Source organism: Rosa rugosa, chromosome 6, assembly GCF_958449725.1.
Source record: "Rosa rugosa chromosome 6, drRosRugo1.1, whole genome shotgun sequence".
NCBI classification, from domain to species: Eukaryota; Viridiplantae; Streptophyta; class Magnoliopsida; order Rosales; family Rosaceae; genus Rosa; species Rosa rugosa.
The window spans coordinates 18,472,124-18,496,500 of NC_084825.1; the positions used below are offsets into that span (position 1 = coordinate 18,472,124).

The 24,377-nt window shown below is 38.5% G+C and overlaps 3 protein-coding genes across 4 annotated transcripts; 2 read left to right on the plus strand and 1 right to left on the minus strand.

The window, feature by feature from the left end:
• The first annotated feature begins 8,768 nt into the window (after window positions 1–8,768).
• On the plus strand, window positions 8,769–12,598 carry LOC133714486 (cell division control protein 2 homolog). Its single transcript, XM_062140607.1, has 8 exons — window positions 8,769–9,016; window positions 9,095–9,279; window positions 9,519–9,639; window positions 10,085–10,258; window positions 11,024–11,187; window positions 11,293–11,380; window positions 11,475–11,528; window positions 12,164–12,598. The coding sequence occupies exons 1-8, from the start codon at window positions 9,008–9,010 to the stop codon at window positions 12,251–12,253; spliced, it is 885 nt and encodes a 294-aa protein (XP_061996591.1). The 5' UTR covers window positions 8,769–9,007; the 3' UTR covers window positions 12,254–12,598.
• Window positions 12,599–13,035: 437 nt separating this feature from the next.
• Window positions 13,036–20,551, minus strand: LOC133714485 (protein GLUTELIN PRECURSOR ACCUMULATION 3). Of its 2 annotated transcripts, none has more exons than XM_062140606.1 (17): window positions 20,492–20,551; window positions 20,363–20,439; window positions 20,171–20,268; window positions 18,905–19,040; window positions 18,779–18,807; window positions 18,555–18,651; window positions 18,412–18,467; window positions 18,176–18,283; window positions 17,483–17,539; window positions 16,754–16,845; window positions 15,973–16,057; window positions 15,372–15,524; window positions 14,651–14,751; window positions 14,193–14,372; window positions 13,997–14,100; window positions 13,616–13,706; window positions 13,036–13,433 (listed from the first exon to the last, which is right to left on the minus strand). In XM_062140606.1, the coding sequence occupies exons 2-17, from the start codon at window positions 20,422–20,424 to the stop codon at window positions 13,377–13,379; spliced, it is 1,506 nt and encodes a 501-aa protein (XP_061996590.1). In that variant the 5' UTR covers window positions 20,425–20,439; window positions 20,492–20,551; the 3' UTR covers window positions 13,036–13,376. The 2 variants fall into 2 exon arrangements, with proteins under 2 accessions (XP_061996590.1, XP_061996589.1); XM_062140605.1 differs by having other exon boundaries at window positions 13,036–13,451.
• Window positions 20,552–21,111: 560 nt separating this feature from the next.
• LOC133716326 (uncharacterized) lies at window positions 21,112–22,246 on the plus strand. Its single transcript, XM_062143036.1, has 3 exons — window positions 21,112–21,310; window positions 21,357–21,836; window positions 21,939–22,246. The coding sequence occupies exons 1-3, from the start codon at window positions 21,112–21,114 to the stop codon at window positions 22,244–22,246; spliced, it is 987 nt and encodes a 328-aa protein (XP_061999020.1).
• The last annotated feature ends 2,131 nt before the right edge of the window (window positions 22,247–24,377 follow it).

Genomic DNA, 24,377 nt, shown 5'->3' on the forward strand with positions numbered 1-24,377 from the left:
AAACTTGTTTAGCTAGGAGCGAGGTGTTAAACTCACTTAGGTTTCTGAAGCCCAAGCCACCCCTATCTTTGGGCTGACCAAGAAAATCCCAACTCCTCCAATGAATTTTATTCTCATCCTTCTTCTGCCCCCACCAGAAATTAGCCATCATAGCATCAAGCTCTTTGCACAGAGTGGTTGGAAATTTAAAACAATGCATAGGGAAAGTGGGAACAGCTTGGGCAACAGATTTGATCAGAGTTTCCCTCCCAGCCATTGACAGAGTGCAAAGCTTCCAATTCTAGATCTTGTCAGCCAACTTTGCTTTGATAAAAGAGAGGGAGGCTTTTTTTGATCTGCCCCAAATGGTAGGAAGACCAAGATAACGCCCAGGATTGATGGTTGCAGGGACTCCTAGAATATCACAAAGATCATGCACACTAGCATCAGACATGTTAGGCGTACAATATAGAGTAGACTTATTGTGATTAACAAGCTGACCAGAGGCAACACAGTACACTTCAATAATACGCATGATCTCATGGCAATTAGCAGTTGTAGCCGTCAGGAAAATAAGAGAGTCATCAGCGAAGAAAAGGTGCGACAAAGTTGGACCTTATTGACTAAGCCTGATACCTTGTAGGGTTCCAACTTCACAAGTCCTTCTGATGAGAGAAGAGAAAACATCCGAAACAAACAAGAACAGATAAGGGGAAATTGGGTCTCCTTGTCTCAATCCTCTTGAAGGTTTGAAGTATTCCCCTACCTTTCCATTTAGAGTTACAGCAAAGGACACAGATTTAACACATGCCATAAGTAATAGAACAAATCCATTTCCAAATCCCATACGAGTAAGAACCTCCTCAAGAAAATCCCACTCCACCCTATCGTAGGCCTTGCTATATCCAACTTGAGGGCAAGTTCTTGAATTTGTCCCGATTTCCTCAACTTCAAATAATGAAAAGCCTCATGTGCAACCAAGATATTATCTTGGATTTGACGTCCTGGAACGAATGCACACTGATGAGGAGAAATGATGTTTGGCAGAAGCTCCTTTAAGCTATTTGCAAGCATTTTAGAGAGAATCTTGTAGGAGTAATTTCAAAGACTAATAGGGCGAAATTGATCGACCTTCTCAGGACAAGGGATCTTTGGGATGAGTACAATGTTTGTCTTGTTCAGCTCCGAAAGGATATGTGCAGTACGATGAAACTCCTTTGCAGTAGCCCTCATAGTCTCATTGATGATGTCCCAAAATTTATGAAAAAAGATACCATGAAAACCATCCGGACCCGGAGCCTTGTCAGCCCCCATTTGGAAAGCAGCGGCTTTAATTTCTTCAACAGAGAAGTCTTTGGTAAGAGAACAGTTCATGTCAGGGGTAATAACCTGTGTCACCGCTTGTAAAGCCTCATTCCAATCTCTCTCACCAGAGCTCTTGAAGATATCTTTGAAATAATTTTCGACTTCAGAGCGAATAGTGCTCTCACGATCCAGCCAAACATCACTTGCAGACTTGAGCCTAAGTACTCTGTTCCGCTGTCGTCTTTGGATGGTTGTCAGATGAAAGAACTTGGTATTTGAGTCCCCAGCTTTGAGCCAATTAATTCTGGATCGTTGTGTCCAATACTTCTCCTCTTTTTCCCATAAGACATCAATCTCTCCAATTAAAACGGACTCTCTGTTGCGTGCTTCTACAGTTGTAGACTCCTGTATGACTTGAAGCTCCTCTGTTCTTCTATTAATGGCCATACGGTTATTAGAGAATTTCCTCTTACTCCACTTAGATAAATCAAGACTACATCTTTGACTTCTAGCGACCCATTGAGCAGCCCCAATTGTTGGAATGTTGTCGGTCCATGAGGCCTCCACAATCTCTCTACAGTCAGGATCTTCAGCCCACATCGGCTCAAACTTAAATGATTTAGACCCTCGAACCAATGGTGAATCGGAGTCCAAAATTAGAGGACAATGATCAGACCCCAATCGAGGATGATTGAAAACACTTGAATCAGGCCACCGCTCTAACCATCTTGTATTAACTACGCCTCTATCCAGCTTGATCTTTATTTGGCCCCCATCAGGCCAATTATTGCACCATGTAAGCTTCTTACCCTTTGATTGAAGCTCAACCAAGTCGTTAGCTTCCATAAACTCACGCAGGAAACGCCTTCTACCCGGATTCCAAGGGTTACCACCCTCCTTTTCATGAGGCCACAGGAATTCATTAAAATCACCCGTCACAAATCCATGGGAGATCAATAGTACCAGCTAAATTAGCACACCTATTCCAAAATCCAGGTCTTGTACTCCTATCCGGTGGTCCGTAGAACCAAGAGAACCGAACCAAAGAATCATCAAACTTGAACTTAACCACCGTATCAATAAGAAATTTGGATTTAGAGAGTATTTGAACTAAAACTGTGTTATCCCACCATAATGCCAACCCCCCAGCAGTTTTAATGGGTTTCACAGTTATACCATGCGAAAACTTGCAATCATACCTCAGTCTTTTGATGTCCTTATCTTTCATTCGTGTTTCCGAAAGAAAGACAAGAGATGGGCGATACTTCCTTATTAGCTCCTTAAGAGCCTGCTTTGTCATGGATTGCCCCAGTCCATGACAATTCTAACAAATTTGTATCATGGAGACCTTGTGGCAGTAGACGAGCCACCACCGCCTTCAACGCTTTTACTCGTTGAACATCCATTATTCACACCCTCAGAATTCAACACTAAAGTCTCGGTTCTGGAGGTGGAATGTTTGGTGAATTTCCTTAACTTCCTTGCTGGGGGAGCATGGGTCTTCTCAGTCTGAAAAGGTCTTTTTGCTTGGCCTTGGATGGGTGAGGAGGGAGGGTCTTGGGTATTTGTGGTGAAGATTTGTGGTGGAAGTATTGGGGAAAAGTTAACCGATGATGAAATGGGGTAAGGGTAATTGGAACACAAGGGCATTTGGGGAAAAGAACGTGCAAAAAGAGTGGCAAGTGCAGCTGGGTTAACATTATCAGGGTTGTTGCCCTGATTAAAAAGCCACGGGTAGGCAAAATTGCCCCCATTTGTCCCATTCTGGTTTTGTCCTAGGAAAAAGGTACTTGAGACGCTAGTTGGGAGGGGATCAAAACCAGGTGGAGGGGAAGGAATAAAATTATTATTAAGGTTTGGTACTGGTTGGATAGTGGGGTACCTTGAATGTTCCCTTAGCAAAGCCTTTGTGTTGTTGCTATCACAGTGGTTGACAGTAGAGGCATGGGCACCCGTGTCAGAAAGTTGTAACAAGGCAGAGGGGGTTGAGTGTTGTGGGTGAAGTTCACTGATGTGACTTGAAGAGGCTCCTTGGGGTTGTGACTCCTGACAGTTGTCTTTGCTCTCCACAGGTTGAATAGTTTGGCCGGGAAACCTCCTTCTATTCCGACCACTTGTCGTCTTAACCTGTGAATGATCATTCCTGATTTGCCTCCGGGGTGGTAATGCTCTAAGCCAATCTCCATACTCATTTTCATTCTCCGGATTAGCTCCATGGGGGCATGGAGTTCTTGGTAAATCAGTATGTCCCAATCTCCCACACACATAACAAAAATCGGACAATTTCTCGTAAGCAAAACTAACCCATTTCTTGGTTCCATTCTCTCTCGGAAGTTCATAGCCCGTGGGTAGGGGATCACGAGCATCAAGAAGGATTTTGACACGGAGAAAACTGTAGGTGCCTTCTTCACCTTCAAGAGGGTCATCCATCTTAATGAACTCTCCAAAGTTATCCACCATCTCCCTGACATTCTCCACATCAAACATATAGGGTGGAACTCCCCTGATTTGCACCTAGAAGGCTATCTGATTGCACTGTAGTTCCTCAATGGCAAGAGATTCCGGCCACTCTTGGAAATGAACAGAGTATCTCATGATTGACCATGGGGATCCATTCAGAATAGCCATTGCAGATTCAGCATCCTCTGCAGTAACAGAAAACATCCTATCGTTTGGATCTCTCTCGTTGCTAGCAGTCACCCCTGTTTTCCCAAACCTTGATAGGACAGTTTTCATTGTGTTGCAAATGGTTACCTTGTTTGGGATCTTATCAGCAAAGAAGACAGCACTCAAACGGACCTTTCTGTCCAGATCATATAATGATAGTTTCCTCCTCATCTGCACAACTAGGCTTTCAGAAGATTTTTGTGCTTCTTCCATCTCAGTAAACTTGAAAATAGGGAATGAGTGATTTGTTTGAGCTAGAATGAGGAGCAAGAGTAGTAACAATGCTTGGGTGATCTGGAAACGATGTGGTTCCTTTAATGGGGTTTTGTAGCATCTTAGGGGTGATTTCCTCATTGAATGAGGTAGATACGTGAATAAATGCTTGAGGTAACAAATCGAAAATCAAGACCGGAGAGGTTGGAAAAGACCAGAGAGGGATTTGATTAGATCAGGAGATTCAACTATCCCACAAAAGTACAAGAAAAGTATTTTTCCGCCGTTTAGAATTAAAGGAGTTCTGGAGGTTAGCAGGGATTTAATTCTGAAGCTTTGAATTGTCACAGTATAGGCAGAAGGGATGCAGTTTGAAGTAAATGGTGTTAAGAAGGTAGCTGAAGGTTGGGTAGCTGGAAAAGTAAAAACCAGAAAACTGAGAAAAACTCAGGGTGCTACTATGAACAGTAGAGAGCTCTCACAAGGAGAGAGATTAGTGCTTCATTCGCTCGGCTTCCTCGCTCGTGTTGACCATGTTGACCAGAATTGGCAATTTCGTCCTTTTGTCGGTAACTCAAATTAGCTCCAGTTACGTGTTGTTTTTCCTCGATTTCCGCAATTCCGCTTATTTCCTATAAAATAAATAAAAATCGATTAACTATATATTAATTAACTTGAGGATTAGCTTAATTCTAGTATTTTAGATATAATTACACGTATAAAAATACGTGTAATCAACCGGCACCGAAAAAATTACCCACCAGTCAATCTCATTCTCGTTTGATTTTCTAAACACGAGGCTGTCTTCAAGTACGAAAAGACACATATGCCCAGCCAACAGCGTTACAAGCACCAAAAGAAGAACAAAAACAACATAAATTCAAGTGAAAACGGAAGGACAAAAACGTCTTTTCAGCCCCTTCCAATGCCAAAAGACGCATACACCAAACCGGCTATTATAAAACCCCAAGATAAACTTGAAAATGGAAAACGAAGGCAAGGCCCAAAAGCGGTTCCACCCAATTTTGAACAGTAGTTTTGGTTGCCAGGACAGCCCATGTTCGTATATAGGTTAATTATGCAAAAACGCCGCCGTTTTAATATAATCTTATGGGTATTTTAATATTTTACCAATAATTACTGTTAACTAATTAACTGTAACAATTACAAAGCTATTATTTCAAATTGGACAATATATTCATGTAATACCAATTTTAAAATAAATCAACATAACTAAAAATAATCAATTGGTCGAGTTGAAACCTTTTTACCAATGTAATGTTAACTTCTTAATTAGGGGCATTCAAAACATAAATCCTCCATGAGCAAAATGGAGGAGGACATGGAATTTTCTAAAATGCACCGTCAGATGTTGTCCACATACGAATATCTGGTAGTGGTACAAATTTCGGCCATTTCCGCCTTCGGTTGGGCATCGATCTACACGGTCAACTCGATACCCTAAATAGAACATAAAATAAAATATGCTCGCAACCGCTCCTTGCCAATTCGTTCTTTTTATCTCTCAGCTCCCACACTCTCGTGAGTAGGGGGTCTACCTGCGGATGTAAACATTTCAGGATTTCTGTTCGCGGACAGTGCCCCTCCCCTTGGGGAAGTTGCGTGTGCTAAGCGTTGACCGCTCCGTTGGGTGCCTTATTCACGGCATATCGGCCTCATTTTCTAACTCAATACCTATCACTGTTTTATAAATATAAGAGAATTTTCGGATTGATCGATTTCCATTTCAACATTTTTGGATCGCACATAATCCTTATATGCCTAGTAATGTAGTTTAATTTGTTAATTAGGCTTGTTACCCTCCAAAACCAAAATGGAGGAGGACATGGAATTTTTTAAAATGCACAGTCAGATGTTGTCCGCATACGAATATCTGGTAGTGGTACAAATTTCGGCCATTTCCGCCTTCGGTTGGGCATCGATCTACACGGTCAACTCGATACCCTAAATAGAACATAAAACAAAATATGCTCGCAACCGCTCCTTGCCAATTCGTTCTTTTTATCTCTCAGCTCCCACACTCTCGTGGGTAGGGGGTCTACCTGCGGATGTAAAAATTTCAGGATTTCTGTTCGCGGACGGCGCCCCTCCCCCTGGGGGAGTTTGCGTGTGCAAAGCGTTGACCGCTCTGTTGGGTGCCTTATTCAAGGCGTATCGGCCTCATTTTCTAACTCAATACCTATCACTGTTTTATAAATATAAGGGAATTTTCGGATTGATCGATTTCCATTTCAACATTTTTGGATCGCACATAATCCTTATATGCCTAGTAATGTAGTTTAATTTGTTAATTAGGCTTGTTACCCTCCAAATCCAAAATGGAGGACATGGAATTTTTTAAAATGCACCGTCAGATGTTGTTCGCATACGAATATCTGGTAGTGGTACAAATTTCAGCCATTTCCGCCTTCGGTTGGTCATCGATCTACACGGTCAACTCGATACCCTAAATAGAACATAAAACAAAATATGCTCGCAACCGCTCCTTGCCAATTCGTTCTTCTTATCTCTCAGCTCCCACACTCTCGTGGGTAGGCGGTCTACCTGCGGATGTAAAAGTTTCAGGATTTTTGTTCGCGGACGGTGCCCCTCCCCTTGGGGAAGTTTGCGTGTGCAAAGCGTTGACCGCTCCGTTGGGTGCCTTATTCACGGCGTATCGGCCTAATTTTTCTAACTCAATACCTATCACTGTTTTATAAATATAAGGGAATTTTCGGATTGATCGATTTCCATTTCAACATTTTTGGATCGCACATAATCCTTATATGCCTAGTAATGTAGTTTAATTTGTTAATTAGGCTTGTTACCCTCCAAAACCAAAATGGAGGAGGACATGGAATTTTTTAAAATGCACCGTCAGATGTTGTCCACATACGAATATCTGGTAGTGGTACAAATTTCGGCCATTTCCGCCTTCGGTTGGGCATCGATCTACACAGTCAACTCGATACCCTAAATAGAACATAAAACAAAATATGCTCGCAACCGCTCCTTGCCAATTCGTTCTTTTTATCTCTCAGCTCCCACACTCTCGTGGGTAGGGGGTCTACCTGCGGATGTAAAAATTTCGGGATTTCTGTTCGCGGACGGTCCCCCTCCCCTTGGGGAAGTTTGCGTGTGCAAAGCGTTGACCGCTCCGTTGGGTGCCTTAGGGAGTCTATCAACTGTTGTTAAAATTCCAGGATTTTTTCCCCCGCATGGTGCCGCTCCCCTTATAGAAGTTGCCTTGTACAAACTGTGTTGACTCATGGTAAAGATATTAACAACTTTCGACTCTATTTCAAAATCTATCCACTCAATCAACCATACTAATTTCGATAACTAAACATAAGCCACAAGTTTTCAGTCTATCTGGACCGTGTTCGTGATCATCTTGCATAAGCTCTAGCTTGGTGACTTGTATACAAAATGTAGAAAAAAATGATTCCTTCAACTGTTCAACGTCCACTTAGAGAGCTTAATTTCATAATTCTTCATTTTTTTTTTTACCATTTTAATTTTATGTGACGGACAAATTTCAGATAATAAAGTGTACTTTATTAAAATAAATGATCACAAAACAATTCATACAAAATAAATGGCATAGGTACAAAAATAATTAAAACAAAAAAGACCCAAGGCCATGGCAAACGCCCAGGCCCAACTACCACCAAGTCCAGGCCCATTTAGACATCTGATCTCAACGCACTCAACAAACCATTCAACCTCGCAGCGCCGCACAGCCACCCTCGCCCGACCGCCGCCTTCATCCCACCGCCATTCCCATCGCGCCGTCGACCATTTAACCATGGAGCAGCGACAACCTTTCCATCCCATCCCTTCCCCAGATCGGACTCATGCGACCCGGCCCAATCCAGATCAAATTGATGGGATACAAGCCGCGCCGGCACGATCTCATCCCCACCAGGCACCAGGCCACTCTCCGTTCATTCCACACCCAACCAATTCTCCAATCTCCTCCTCCCTCAACTCCCACACCGCCTCCAATCACAGCCGATAACCCAAGCCTCACATCAGACCCGGGATGTTTGGCATTGTACCTGGGATGATGTTTGACACTACCCATTTTTTACCCGTCCCCTCTCTCTCTCTCAATCAAACTTACCCCCTTTTTTTTGGTCCCTCCAAACCCGTTTGTAAAAAGACGGTAACGGTGGGAGTCAGATTGGGTAAGAGCGGACCCTACAACTTTTCATTCGGCCTATGTCGTTCTGCCACGTCCCCAGGTGACCCTTACCTAGGTGGATAGCAGAATCTTCGGTTGTTACCTACTTTCATTGTTTTAATGGATTGACACCCGTTCCTTACAAAAGGACGTGGGCCCGGAGGGGACACATTCCAACTTTTTTTGATAGCCTTGAGTTGAACATTTTGATTTTCAGTTTGCAAAAATTGATTTACCATGCCAAAAGCACTCCTATTTGTTGGGTAATCATCACCATTTTTTTTTTTTGATGAAAAAAGATGAAAAAATAAAAATAAAAATATTACAAAACAAAACCCTTAGAACAACTTATATTATAGAAATCAAACTTAAAAGCATAATATAGACAGAGCATCTGCTACAAAATTAGCGGGTAATCACCCTTTGCCAAATGAATGCAGAGTCTTGCCTCCTTGGTAAGGTTTTATATAAATATCCTATAGGCGCAAATAAAATAAGGAAAAGAGTTGAAAAAAGCAAGACTTTGAAGTAGAGAGGTCAGAGCCGAAGTCTTCCTAACAAGCAATTAGGGCCTCTGCAGACATGGTTTTCTCGATTCTTATTAACAGGTGATTGCTTTTAGGGACGGATTCTTCGGGAGAATTTGAAGCCTACTCGATGGACAAGGTTAGTCAGTGATTCATGGAGAGTCTCATTTTTAAATAAAGAGCTTGGATTTTGTGTGATGCTGTGTTTGTGGTGCAGTACGAGAAAGTAGAGAAGATTGGGGAAGGAACTTATGGCGTGGTTTACAAGGCTCGTGATCGTCTCACCAATGAAACCATAGCTTTGAAGAAGATTCGGTTGGAGCAGGAAGATGAGGGCGTCCCAAGCACCGCCATTAGAGAAATTTCTCTCTTGAAAGAAATGCAGCATGCCAACATTGTCAGGTATTCGTGCTTTTCGTTCCGATTTCATCAGTTTATGACTGTGACTGTTACCTATGAGCCTGGAGGGGCACATTTTCTTGCTAATGAACATTTTCAATTTTCTTTCTTTGGCATTTATTGTGTTTCGTTACACCTTGGTTGCCTAGCAAGATTGTTCATATCTAATGCGTATCGTCTATCAGGGAATGTATATTATGTAACTGACAAATTCTTTTGATGGGTGTTTGTTTGTTTGACAGGTTACAGGATGTTGTGCATAGTGAGAAGCGCTTGTATCTGGTGTTTGAGTACCTGGACTTGGATTTGAAGAAGTATATGGATTCTTCTCCTGAATTTGCAAAGGATCCTCGCCAGATAAAAGTGAGTTTGCGCATTCTTTCTTTACAGTCTACTTTTAGAAACTTTAGTTGATAGATGGTGCATCTTTCGAGTAGTCATTTCATTAGATAATAATAGCATATCCTATCAGATATAGACTATTCCTTGATTACATGCCTCGTGAATGTATAATGAGGTTAGAGAGATTGCAGTAGATGGTTATGCTTAGATTTGTTAATGAATTTCACTTTCCAATATAAATGTCATTGTTTTATTGTGTTCTGTGTCTTAATTTGGAGAACCAATTCCACATGTTTATGCCCATTGCATTGTGTTTTGCTTCTAGTTTCCACTGCAGTTAACTAGTATCTACTTGAAGTAACCTTTTTTTTTTTTTTTTTTTTTAAATATTTAGCTGATTCTGATAATAAGTTATTGTAACATACTTGTAATGGAATTTCATTTGGTTCACATCTCCTTTCTGTAGATGTTCCTTTATCAGATTCTCAGAGGCATTGCTTATTGTCATTCACATAGAGTTCTTCATCGAGATCTGAAGCCCCAGAATCTACTGATAGATCGTCGCACCAATGCACTAAAGCTTGCAGATTTTGGACTGGCCCGAGCGTTTGGTATTCCTGTTAGGACATATACTCATGAGGTCTGAATCTCTCAATAGTATGTCCTGATATTCAGGTCTTGCAATAGCATCATGACTTTCCTTTTACGTTTACTCAATATTGTGTCTTACATATGAATAATAAGATGCATTAGATATTCAGAATGCTGGATGCTACTTGGAAGCTTGGGTAGTCATTTTAATCAACAAGTCATAATGGTGTTTTCTATTTTTTAGAGTTGCTTTCCATCCTGTAGAAGGCTAATTTTACCAACTTAGTCAGCAATGATATTATGGTAATATAGTTTTTTATTCAAACATAGTTTTCGGTTGGCAAGTAGTGTGCTTTATAGTATGATTGATACCTTAGTTTTAATTTTATTTTTTTAATAGAAACCACGATTTGTATCCCCACCCCACCCCATCCATCCCATGATACCTTAGTTAATGTTATAGCAATTTTAAGGAGATAGATTATGAAAGAAAATTCATGTAGGATGTTGGGTCTACTAAGAAAGACTTACATACTGTGTTGGCATGTACAAAGTTGACCGTCAGATGCACTTAGACCAAAGCAAGACTCTTTCTAGTATGCAGCATCTTAAGGAATATATGACTAATAGTTGGGGGCTAATTTATGTAGCAGACTATATGACTGGGACAATGCAAGTGGTATGATGCATGATGCCTTGATACATGCAGCTATTTGTGAAATATTTGCAGATTAAAGTATTTTCTTCAATGAACAGTCACATCTTCAGTCCTCATATTAGGGATTTGTTAGTAATTGATGGTGGTTTTGTGTAGGTGGTGACTCTCTGGTACAGAGCACCGGAAATTTTGCTCGGATCTCGCCATTATTCGACTCCAGTTGATGTGTGGTCAGTGGGTTGTATATTTGCTGAGATGTTAAACCAACGACCTTTATTTCCAGGCGATTCTGAGATTGATGAATTGTTCAAGATATTTAGGTGAAAGACTCCTAACCCAAATAGTGCTTCTCTTTTGATGAAGACATATGCTGCCAGATGTCTATTGTATCCTTTCATACTAACACTGTTACTGTTTATATGAAGAATCTTGGGTACTCCAAATGAAGATACATGGCCTGGAGTGAATTCTTTGCCTGATTTTAAATCTTCCTTTCCTAAGTGGCTTTCTAAGGTAAATGAATTTTATGTGTTGCCATCTACTTGCCTTATAAAACCTTCAACCTCTGTGTTAATGAAACGTTAAATCAGCATCCTTTACATTGCAGGACTTGGCAACTTTAGTTCCAAATCTTGAATCAGCTGGTGTTGACATTCTTTCTGTAAGTTCACACAACATTTCTCCCTCCTCACCGGGGATTATCAGCATGTACATCTCTACTTTGACTTAATTTTGGGTTCTGCATGAGATCCTGGTCGGTCCCACAAAGTTATTTGTACTGGTAAATGTGGAGTTCTGGATTTCTTTTTCCCATTGGGAGATAAGATGATACTGCCATAGCAGTTGATTATCTTCTGTGCAAATTGTTTCTCTAGTGATTCTTGCGCTGATGGAAAGTTCTCTGTGATGTTAGGTTCCTCTATTTATCTATTCTATTTGTTTTTGTTTTTCTTGTTCCTGAGCTGTCATAAGAGAAGCACCCAGTTCAATGGAAAAATTATGATAATTAAATTCGAAATTGAAAAAAAAAAATGGAAATAAGTGTTTTTTTTTTTCTTTCTTTCTTTTTATTATTACTATTATTTTTGTTTTTTTTTTTTGACACTGGAAGTAAGTTTTTAGTGGTGACTTTTGTTGTCCATTCCTTTCATGACTTCTATTCCCTGCGTTATTGCTAATACACTTTCTACTTGTCAAATTTAAGTGGGACTGGTAGACATGAAGAAAATGAATGCAAAAGCAAACACTGTAGTTTGGTTTTCAAGCATTTAAGTACTCGCTTCTTTTATTTTTCAGAAAATGCTCTGCTTGGATCCGAGCAAAAGGATTACGGCAAGGGGTGCTCTTGAGCATGAATACTTCAAAGATATTCCATTAGTTCCCTGAATCATTTCTTCCCATTGTGGCAGTGTGTGTACTATCGTCGAGCATATCCTGTTAACTTGGTTTGCAAGTTAATTATGTTGCTCTTATGCTTTTTGTCGCTCAACTTTCTCACACGCAGTTCTCCTTATATTGATTTGGCTATCAGCAGACATGTATCATCAATTTCCCCTTGTTTTGTGTTTTTTGTTCTTATTTATTTCTTTATGTTTTCTATCTCCCTTTTACCTCTTCTTAGTTTATGGTATACAGTACTTGCATTGTCTAGATTGCTTGTAATTGGCAGTACATGCCCTATGAGAAACAATTTTTCTTTGAGCAATGTAAAAGATAGGTTTGCTTCTGATATCGTTTTAGTCTTCCTACAGGATGTCAACTCTGATTTTCCTGGTTTGTTTCATTCCTCAGAAATTCAATATTTAATACTAAGATGGGTAAATATCAGATGACTACATCTGGAGTGTCGGATGGAGGCAAAGGCAATACCTAAAGAATAGCTTTTTTTCGAATGAGTTTGCAAACAAGGTAAAAGCCTCTAAGGCGTTTGTCTAAAGTTAAAGTTAAAGCCTCCTCTTATTGGTCGGTGATCTTGTGGTCTATTTTGGCAAAGAAAGGAGGGCACTTACGAGCTTTGGACTGGGTGAGAGACTGAGCGAGAGGAAACTAAAACGCTTCTAAAGATTGTAGAGCTAGAACACAAATGGCCTAATGCTGATTAGTGGATTCCGCCATCTGCTATATTCTCTTCTCATCTTATTTTAAGACATTTATGAGTTGTACTAAAAGAAATTATGGATGTAAATATATATTTTAATATACAAACATCTGTATACCTTAATAAGGTCAACAGAAGCCACATAGTACAGTAACTCATATAAACCATCAAAAAAGCAGTGGATTTCGGAGGTTATAAAAATGGTACTGATATTGTCTACTTCACATCAATTCCGTAGTAGACATCTAGGTCTTTGCACTACTCTAGTTATGAGTTCATATTTCACAACGGAAGCTTTGTGCCAGTGAAACTGGAGAGTGCAAAATGCAAGTCAGAATATCTGTAGAGGAAATGCTTCGTTTGCTTTGTTTTTTCCTCCTCTTCTAATTTACCCGAAGGGACGTCCCTCCCTTAATTAAGTAGTTGTTTGTACTCTGCCAGCAGCTTTGGAATGTCATCCATACGCAACTGAAAATCATCAGCACCCTATTATCAGCATGGTAAGACGGGATAATAAAGGGAGAGAATAAATAGAGATGGATGAAAGCTCTCTTGTTAAGAAACCAGTTGTGCAAAAAGAAAAAAAATCAGTAGCATCTGGTAAAGATGATGATTAATTAGATTACACGAAATAACGATATGATGGATACCTGATTAACATTTCTAATATGATAGAAACCATAAGCCACTTTTCCAGGAGAACCAGACTCAACCAACTCGGGATCAGATCCGCCATTCTCCCTATCATAGCCAAGCAATTACCACCAACAAATGAAGGATTAATCAACCAAGTTTAGAAAGTGACAGTCCACAAAATTTACGGGCAATACATGTAAGTATTTATTTGGAGTGCTCCTGCATATCATTCTGGTTCATATGAAATGAATGTGCGGAGGTAAAAAAATTTAAGTTAAAATATGGTTCATCGATGAATCAAGCTGGTTAAGCTTGTTAGACTTTTGTAAACAACCACAGAAACAGGACAATCTAGCTGATTGTAAACAAGTCATGGTGTAAAACATCATTCTTACAGGTGACGACGAGTAATTTGGCGTTGGTAGTCCCGAAGCAAAGGCCCAAGCTCTTTAAGTGGTATGAACCTTGCAGTAGAATTCCTCCAGTGGTCACGAAGTGCCTGAGATACATTATAAGTAATTTTGTACTTTTCTGCACCATAGAGAACATTTGTTGTTTTAAAAGTGATTAAATGATGATCAAATATCCTACCTGAATATGTGAAATATGTTCACGAGTAGTATCTCTTTCCCCAACCAAACTTGAAGCTAGTTCAATAAGTTCTCTGTCTTCTAACTCATCCACAACAGGAACCCCATTACTAGGGAGAGAAACTGATATTCCTAATCTTTTTTGTAATTCTGAGACAGCAGATTCTTCTGTTTCGCTTTCCTGTTAGGAGAATGACTTACAAATTTAATATCCAGCCCAAAATCAAAAAGTTAATATCTAGTAGTGTACTAGTAATTGAGGGAACCATTCAAGATATGACATGCATGCCTGAAATTTTGGCAGAACAGTTACCTATTCTAATATCATGCAATCCAGCTCAATATGATGTTAGCAGACATGATTCAAAGCACACATATTTACAGTAGAAGTACGGCAGTATGGCCATTGGAAAAATCATATTAAATGATCGGCATAATTAGAGGCAGTAGCACTAATACCTTGAGTTCAGATTGGACATTATTATTTTCCATCATGACATCCTTATTTTCGGTAATATTGGTTGGTGAAGTTGCACGAAGCCTGTTTGCAATAGGGTCCTCTATACAACAAGCAAAATGCGACAATTAGAGTGTTAGAATAAGGTTTCAACTGCATGAAACATCTAAGAAATACAGTTCCCTTCTGCTTAGATATATAATAGGAACACAACATTGTTTTCCATAACAAGATGTGCACAAACAGTTTCTCTCCTTTACTTAACTTCTAAGTTTTCTTTCTTTAAATTTGATATCACTGAGAGATGATTTTGGAGCCTTCTCATCATCACTTTGGATAACCCCTCTAACACAGTATTGTTTTACATTATGGAATCATCAGATCAAAGTTTTACGTCAGATTTTAAGCACTATCACATGAATGAATTTGTATCTGCTCCAGCAGGGGAAACTTGAATCAAGATAAAAAATGATTTTTTTTAGTTTTTTTTTTTTTTTTGATTAATATATATGACCTAACAGACAAACAGTCGAAGACTCAAAGTTCATGAAGATTATATGCTCAGTTAAATTTGAGGCTATGACCTAACACAGCCGCATTTGAGCCCTTTACAACTGAAAGGCACCAAGTTACATAGAAGATTGGTCATGATGAAATCCTAGATAAAAAGGGGTCCAGAAGCAAAGGAGTTCGATCAGAAGCCATAAGAAGACCGTGTAGTACCTTCAGGAACCAACCACCATAGATCACCAAATGTGGATTTGCCATCAAAGCCACCAAATAACAGATAACGTGAGCCAATGCATGTCAGTGAATGGTATGCTCGAGCAGGAGGGGGTTCATTGCCAGTAGGTAACCGCTTCCACTGTGCAGAAACTTAATGTTTGGGAAAAAGAGGGGTAAGGAATTATAATTAAATGCACAAAAGAAGTGAAAGATGTTGCAATCTCGTCATGAGATCAAAGTGTGGCATAAAATATTTTAAATTTCCACAAGTAAAGACATGTATTATCAAAGACAGGTGGAACCCAATAAACACAGGGGTATACAAGGGAACCACCAATTAACAATAAGAGCATTAGAGGATCTCTATCCACATGGTAAGAAGGATATTACTCTACTTTTGCACCCTTTTTTCTACTCCCTTATGTGTGTTTTGGGTGGGGAGTGGGGCATTGTATACAGTTACTCATACATTTGTCTACTGTATCATCCAGCAAGTAAATACATCATAGTAGCATGGTGAAAGATGGATGGTCAATACATTATGATAGTCAACTCAGTATCAGCTAATAATTTGAGAGTAAAGGCAAGAAGCACTCACCCCTGTCTAAGATGATGCAGTCATTGTAATAGATGTCATAACGACTCAACCAGCCTCCAGTTCCATGGCCTCCAAATAGCAACAGCTGCATAAATGGTTTTTGAACTCAGTTACAAAGGACATCAACAACATAGAGTGAACTTCAATATAAAAATAAATAAATAATAAAAAAATTCTAAGATCAAGTTAATATCTCCAACACCATTATTAAATTACGATCCTTCCACCCACCCTAGAACAACAGAGCTGAAAATTTTACATACAGTTGAAAACATCCTATTTTATTCAATAATTGCAAAAATCTTTTCAGTTTTATGCTACTGCCATGGTTCAGAAAATGAGTGTCTTCCTGCCTAGAGATAGGGTATTTTATATTGGGCAGCTGACAAATTTACCTCCCAAATTTTAAGATTTACTTTCAGCCTAACTAAAAATTATCTACCATAAACAATTTTTCCATAATAACAATATTGCATTACAAAATAAACTAAACCAAAGTACTAATTAAAACTGTCCATGAATAATGTCAGAAATATAAACTTCAGGTTGCCAGTGGTACAGGATTGTCAAAATTATTGTTTGTGTGGGTAATATGGATTGAAGAAACAAAAGGGTTCTAGATAATCAAATTCATGAATACTTCAGGATTTCCCACTCTCCATTTTTTATGTGAATTCAAAGGAGGATCTTAATCTTAATTGACATTGATATTGTCATCAGTTTATTGACAGGCACAAAACAAAGACAGAAAAACTAATAGAACTTGTGAAATGTCAATTACATAGTGTCCTCCAGATGTGATGGTATGGCCACAACGTGCGGAAGGAGCTTGACCTGGAAGCTTCAGTTGGGTCCATCCAGGTGTTTCATTTTCTTCCTTCCACAACAAAGACAAAACAGAAATTTAAGTTGAATAACTAAGAAACTGAGCAGTTAAGTATAATAGTCTGAATTGAGTTATATAAGACCAAAACTCATGAAGCTGAGTAGTTTGAAAAAATGAAGAAGAAGAAAGTCGTGATACTAAAAACACCAAAGCCATATACCAAAAAAAAAAAAATGGCCCAACGCAATACAAAGTTCAAGTTTTCCAAGAGGGAAATCCACAGAGAACAAAAACAGGAACAAAAGTGAAATGGGTTTTACGGAACAAATAGTTCTTATGTAGGGGTTCAGCGTACTGACAGTATACAACATCAATGTTTTCACAAATCATATACTTGAAGTACATCATCAGAAATCTAAGCGCACAGCGGAATGTCTAGTAGAAATTAATGACAGTATTGTTATTTACATGGCATATATCAGAAGGCATCATCTCGACAGGTGCTTTAATAGGATGGCATGATTTACGGCGATAGGAAAAGTAAGATGGCTATAATCTTAAGACTAGAATAGAAGGCAAGACTAGAAATAGGAAACCACAACGAAACTGATCTTTAAAAGTCCAAGGGAAACTGTAGAAAAAGGGATCAACTAATAAGTAATAACCATTAGTATCACTACTAACCTTCTGCGATTACACCCTTCAAAGCCCATAAATCACCCATGATAGGACCTCCACCTCCTACAACATTCAAGATTATGTCAGCAAAAAGCCCCTTGAATAAACTCAAGCATCTTAACAGAAGTCATATATTCTCTCTTTCAAATCAAACAATCCTTGGTAATCAAATGGACTGTCAGACAGTAGACCATAATGTTACAGAACAATGATATCATTGTTTAGATATATAGATCACACATCTGAGCTATCAATTCAACTGACCCTCAAGAATTCAATAGTATACCATGGAATTACAAAATAGTATATCTAACTTTCATTATGCCTTAAGGAGATTGGTTATATGGGATTCAGGAATTTGCAGAAAACCAGCACTCATATTCTATATTGATCCGAGAGGAGTTTCATGACACAACTTTGGATGAAGGAAAATTTTCAAAGCAAGCATCACCTATAGCATGTCTTCTTCCCCTTTCTTTCTACAAATCGGTTTCCAGAATTTGGAATGTCGAGAAGAAATAATCATTAAAACAATTATAAAAAAAATGTCATTTACTATATACTTATATAGACATCATTAACAAATTATACTACTTTACTATAACGGAAGGCAACCATCTGGGCAAACATTATTAAAAGAAAACAAAATCAAAATGAAATGAATAACCAATTATTAACAGTGGCAGCATTGTATTTTACCTCTGCCGCCATAGACAAGCAACCGTTTTTCAACCATAGTAGCTGTGTGGCCACATCTAGGTGGTGGCAGTGAACCAGTAATTGACAGTTCCATCCACTCTAGTGATACTGTTCAAAGAAGAGTAAAGATCCAAGTAACTTTATGATCATTTGATTCATTTCATAAAGCATCAATTCAACCAAATATGAAGCAGAAAATAAAAATAATTACAAAAAAGACTCAGAAAACCATTTACTTGTGTCCAAGACGTACACATCTGACAACCACTTTTTACCATCCCAGCCACCATACCTGCATTTATTTACATTTTACTTAATAAAACATACTAGAATTGTCACATCAATTGGTAAATAAAAAATGCAATGATCATATGCTAACATAATAATTTTCTGATTTCCAATAGCTGAAGCTGCAGCAAAGTCTCTTGCTGAGGGTAAGTCACCAAAGCTTGTCAACTCTGACCATTGCCATATATCTGGAAGAAACAAAAATTTAATTTATCCTCGGCATGTCAAAAAGGAGGCAAAACAAGCATTAACCCAAGTATATTAACTCATATCACTCTTAACACATTTTTATAAGAAAAATAAATAGATACTTACCAGTATCTAGGACCCAAAAGTCACCTAACCTGAATAGGCCAACCTTATAGTTAATAGCATGTGGGTGGTTAATAGAATTATTGCACAATATCTTGCAGGTAGAACACTTAATGGATGTGAACACACCTCTTGCCACCACAACGCCCACCAAAGATGAACATATGACAATCAATCACAACAGCAACGTGAAATGCCCGAGGACTTGGACCCACTTGTCCATCAGTGCCGCCAGTGCACTCTGGCTTATACCATAGTTTATTATCTGAAACAATCAAAAGCCTGAAATGAGATTCTTTACTTTTACTTGAGTGTATGTCGTCTTTGTTTTATCCTTTTTTTTTTTTTTTTGAAGAAGAAGAAGAAAGAAACTTTGAAGTTTATACCACACAATCATTTCGACTAGATCCACTATGGTGCATCTGGTCTTCTATACAATATATATAAGTTTAGCTGTCCTTATAAATAAATCCAATGTTCCATTCTGTGTATCAAGTACACAGTGATCCTTCAAACTCTAACTGATGTAGGCAGAGAAGTATTAGAACAAACACATCAAATGGATGTTCGGGAAAACTAGTTGCTAGAATGAGGAAAAGCACAAAAATTCCTAATATGATCCTTTCAAACCTGTATCTGACCCATACATATAAAATTATGGACGATATTTTCCAAGAAATATAATCAGAATGTTAACTATGGGTAGCACTTAAAAAAAAACATACAAAGGGATCTTCAAACAAACGTAAAGGAGAAGTTGCGAAAGAAATTACCTCACAATTAAAAGTTCCTCATGATTCAAGATCCCATAAGATTTATATTCTACTACAAAGCTCTCACATTTTTGTGTGACTTTAGGGCATGAAACTTTGTCAAATTTTACCATTTCCGTAAAACTAAGCACATCCCACATAGATGATATCAATTACACCCTTATTACTTTAATTCATTTTAAAAATAAACTAGAAAACCATGGATTATTTGATGACTGCATATTATCCCACTTTCAACCAAATCAATCTCACATTCCCCACTTTATCTATTCCGATCCATCATTATCCCCAAACAAGATGACACACTGTCCACTTCTTCCACTCCCTTCCCATTGTTCCTTTCATCGTCTCGGCTCGAATTCCGAGCCATTTTCCTCCCTTGTAACTATAACATACATATTATTTACACTATATTCCTTCTCCTTCAAATTTTGCATCCTAAATGCCGCTGATTTCTAATAAAAGTAAAACGTAACATGCCAATCAAATGAAGCTGGAAAATAGTAAGATGAAGAACTCCAAGTTCACAGTGGATTTATGTTTTTGTACTGAATTACCCAGATAACGATTTCAATCAAAAACAAAAAATTCTGGGTGAAGTAAGGAAAGAGAAAGTGTGTACCAATGTCATAGACGACGATATCGTTGAGAAACCTCTTCTCTACAAGGCCTCCGAACACGATCACTTTGGATTTTCCAATGTTGACGGCAGTGTGACCACTGAGAATTCAAACACTTGACAAATTCAAATGGGAAAATCTCCAAAGTTAATAATACATAACATGGAATAGAGACGGAGAGAGAAGGGGTTTGCCTGCGAGGTTGGGGAAGAGTTCCGGCGAAATCAGAGGAAGAAGCTCGAACCCAGTAATGCATCTTCTCTTCGTCTTTGCTATTTTACTGTTTCCTCTTTCTCAAAGCTTCGTCGTACCGTGATGATATAGCTCTCTGGTTAAGTTGATTATTTTTATGTTTTTTTCGATGAATAAAAAGAAGTTACAAGCAAAACCCCCTAAGGCCATCTGGAGGTCAGAAATATTATTCTTTATTCATGAACCATCTCCAGTAAGGGAGGGCTAAATTTTAGCCCTATCAAGTATTTTATGATTTTACATTATGTTTTTTAATTTTTATGATTTTATTTTATTTTAATAATATTTTAATTTAGACTAAAATTAATTTATGAGGAAAAAATTAATTTTTAAGGTGTATATTTGGATGAGGTATTTATGTGGTATTGTTGATAACATTTTCTGATAAGTTTTTTAAGTGTCACGTGCCACTTCGGAAGCAAATATGTAGATTCCCGATTAGATATAGTGTCGACGTGGCAAGATTAATTATTACAGAGTCTTATCAAATTTACCGATAGGATTTTTGAATGCCACGTGTCATGTTGTGATCAACTCTCTAGATTTCCGATTAGATTTTATGCATGCGTGGTGGTTCTATCTTCAGTTTCAAACCTCAATAAAAAGAGTGGTTTCAGATGCATATCTCACTACTTCCTCTATCTCCTCTCTAATTGTTTGTTCATTTTCTAACTTTTCATTACATTTTGCAATGAATTCGAACTGGTTTTCTCAGTGGAATGAGAGGCAACGTGAAGACGAGGAAGAAGATGAAAAATATGATGCACAGAGGCGAAGAAATACAACACAAGTTATGGCAGAAGCAGCTAGCTGGTTGGCTACTAACCCACTTCAACAACAACCTCAATGGGGTGGTTCTGTTCCAGGTCGCGCTACCCGTCATCAATCACGTGAGGTAGCTAATGAAAAATTGTTAAATGATTAATTACTTCGTAGATGACCCTGTGTACTCTGCCGAAACTTTCAGACGACGTTACAGGATGAGGCGTGAAGTGTTCCTCCGCATGTTAGAGCATGTCCAGACGGCGGATCCATACTTTAGGCAGTCACAAGATTGTGCTGGGCGTCCGGGATTCTCACCTCACCAGAAATTGACGTGTGCACTCCGGATGCTAGCCACTGCATGCTCGGCTGATTCCTTAGATGAATCCTTCTGTATGCTGGAATCAACAGCCATTGAGAATCTTAGTCAATTTTGTGGTACCATTGTCACCATGTACCAAGAACGCTACCTTCGGGCTCCTACAACAGAGGATCTAGATATGCTCCTACAAAGAGCCGAGCGACGAGGGTTTCCTGGAATGATAGGTTCGCTTGACTGCATGCATTGGCAGTGGAAGAATTGTCCAGTGGGATGGCAGGGTAGCTTTAGAGGCAAATCAAAAAAGCCAACCATTGTTCTCGAAGCTGTGGCAGGTCCCGACACCTGGATCTGACATGCTTTCTTTAGAATCCCGGGAGCTCAAAATGACCTCACTGTTCTCGGACGCTCCCCTTTGTTTGATTCTGTCACAGCAGGTCAGTCATCACATCTTAACTACTATGTGAACGGGACTCCTTATGAGTTTGGGTACTACCTTGCTGATGGTATTTACCCTAAGTGGGCGACGCTGGTGCAATCTATTAGACAACCTGAGAATGAACAGGAGGAGTATTTTTCCACAAAACAGGAGGCGTACCGCAAGGATGTTGAAAGGGCATTTGGAATTCTACAAGCACGATTTGCAATAGTTAGGCAACCTGCAAGAGGTTGGGATAAGGATTCATTATCAACAATCATGTTGGCTTGCATAATACTTCAGAACATGATTGTGGAGGACGAGTGAGATGACTACTATAATGATGAGTCCGATGATGATGAACCAAACCCAAATAGGTCAAGGAGAGCTCGAGCAAGAATATATGATGGCCCAAACTTACCTGTTAATCCAAGAACCGGGCAAATTACAATGGCCGAATACATGTCTCGTTACCGAAGGGTACGATCTCATATTGGAAATAGTAATCTGCGAAAAGATCTTGTCAAACATGTTTGGTCAAGAAGAGGACAAGGAAGACAAGGCTAGGGGTATGACAATTACATTGTCATCCTAATAATAATTGACAATTCATTGTCATGTCATAATGCTCGGGTCTTCGTTTTTTTTTATTTTTTTATTTATGAATGGGTGACTTGTTTTTATTTGCTTTAACTTTTATTGTGTGGCTTTTTGGTTTCAATTGTAATGAATAAAAGTGTACTTTAATTCTACTTTACTTTCACCATTTATTTCATAAATAAAATATTACAAAAACTTCATTAACATGATACAAAATGAATAAATTAAAAAAAAAAAAAAAAAATTTGAAGCCAACGGCTAGTTGTGAATATGTATAATTATATTCATTAATTATTCACCATTGGATTTAATTGTTTGCATGATTATGAGCCATTGGATTGAACTATTGCATCACAAAGAGCAAGATTTGGCTGATTTTCCGTGGGTCCCACCAAGGGCTAAAGGGTCACCCATAGGGCTAAATGTAGCTCTCTCCACCCACCTCTCCACCTCTAGCCCTTTGGACCTTCCCTTGTTGGAGTCCATTTTTAAGCAAAAAGGGTTTAAGGTCACCTAAAGCCCTCCTTATTGGAGATGGCCTAACACAACCTAATTTTGGGGTCGTCAACGGGCCAGGGCGGGCTTTGTCTCTAGTGAGTTTGAGAAGGGCCTTATAATATTTTTATATAATGACGGGCCTGGCCTGGCCGACTTTCATTATGAATTTGAAGATCCAAATCCATTCATATAAATCAGGTCTTGCGGGTTTTTTCGGGTCAGGCCAGGTAGCCCTCGTTTATTCAAGCCAGGCAGGAACTATATTCTTTAGTTTTAAATAATAAATAATTTAATCTACATTTAACTATATATGTATGTGTGCAGGGCCGGCCTTGAGTTTTTAGGGGCTCAAGGCGAAAAACAAAAATGGGGCTCCCCAACTTAAAATATATTCACAATTTTTTCTCTTTTTAAAAGTAAGTTGGTAAGTTTAAACAATATACAATTACTAGTAACACAGCAATATAGCAATCCCAAAATCATTTACCAAAATACTATATTAGTTCAAGTAAAGAACTCAAAATTACAAAAATCAATATTGTTATTACTGAAAAATTACCCTTCTTGCATTCTTAGCCGCAAAAGTTTCAACTAAGCTTGAATATTCAAGCTTTTCAACTAAATCTTTTTCAATCGATAACATAGCTAAACCATTCAGTCTTTCCTGTGACATAGTTGATCAAAGATAAGATTTGATCAACTTCAATTTTGAAAAGCTTCTCTCAGCAGAGGCAACAGTAACCAGTATGGTTAACAAAATTCTGTAAGCAATCCAAGCATTTGGGTAGCAACCATCCATTTGCTTCAAGTAGTTCAATACTCCAACTGCCCTTTTTGTTTCTTTTGGTACGGCTCCTTTCAAGTACCGCAACTCAGAAAATAGGTCACTTCCATTAATGTCAGAAACATCACCATCCTTCAATAAATCTTCAAGATTCATACAATAGTTCATCAAACTTTTATTATCTGTAGACTTCAACTTCTCGAACTTAAATAAAAATCCGAAGTCTTCTTCACATTTCTTAAATTGTTCAAACCTACTTTGAAGTGAAGAAAGAGCTTGATCAATTATATAATAAAAGTAACCAACCTTAAATGATTCCAAAGTTGATTGTGTCACCTCTTCTTCATTGTCGTTATCATCAAAATGCTTCTTTTTTCGAATCGTTCTCTTTTCACGGAATATGGCTTCAATTTTCATATCACTTGCAATTTTTTTAGCTATGGTCAAGGCCTCATCAAATCCAGTTTCTCTATAGTTCTGCATAAATGAAATAAGCTTTTCCAATTCTTCGATAGCAATATCAATATGTATGTCTTCGGTCTGAAGAATTTTACTGACAGTATTGATAGCAAGCAA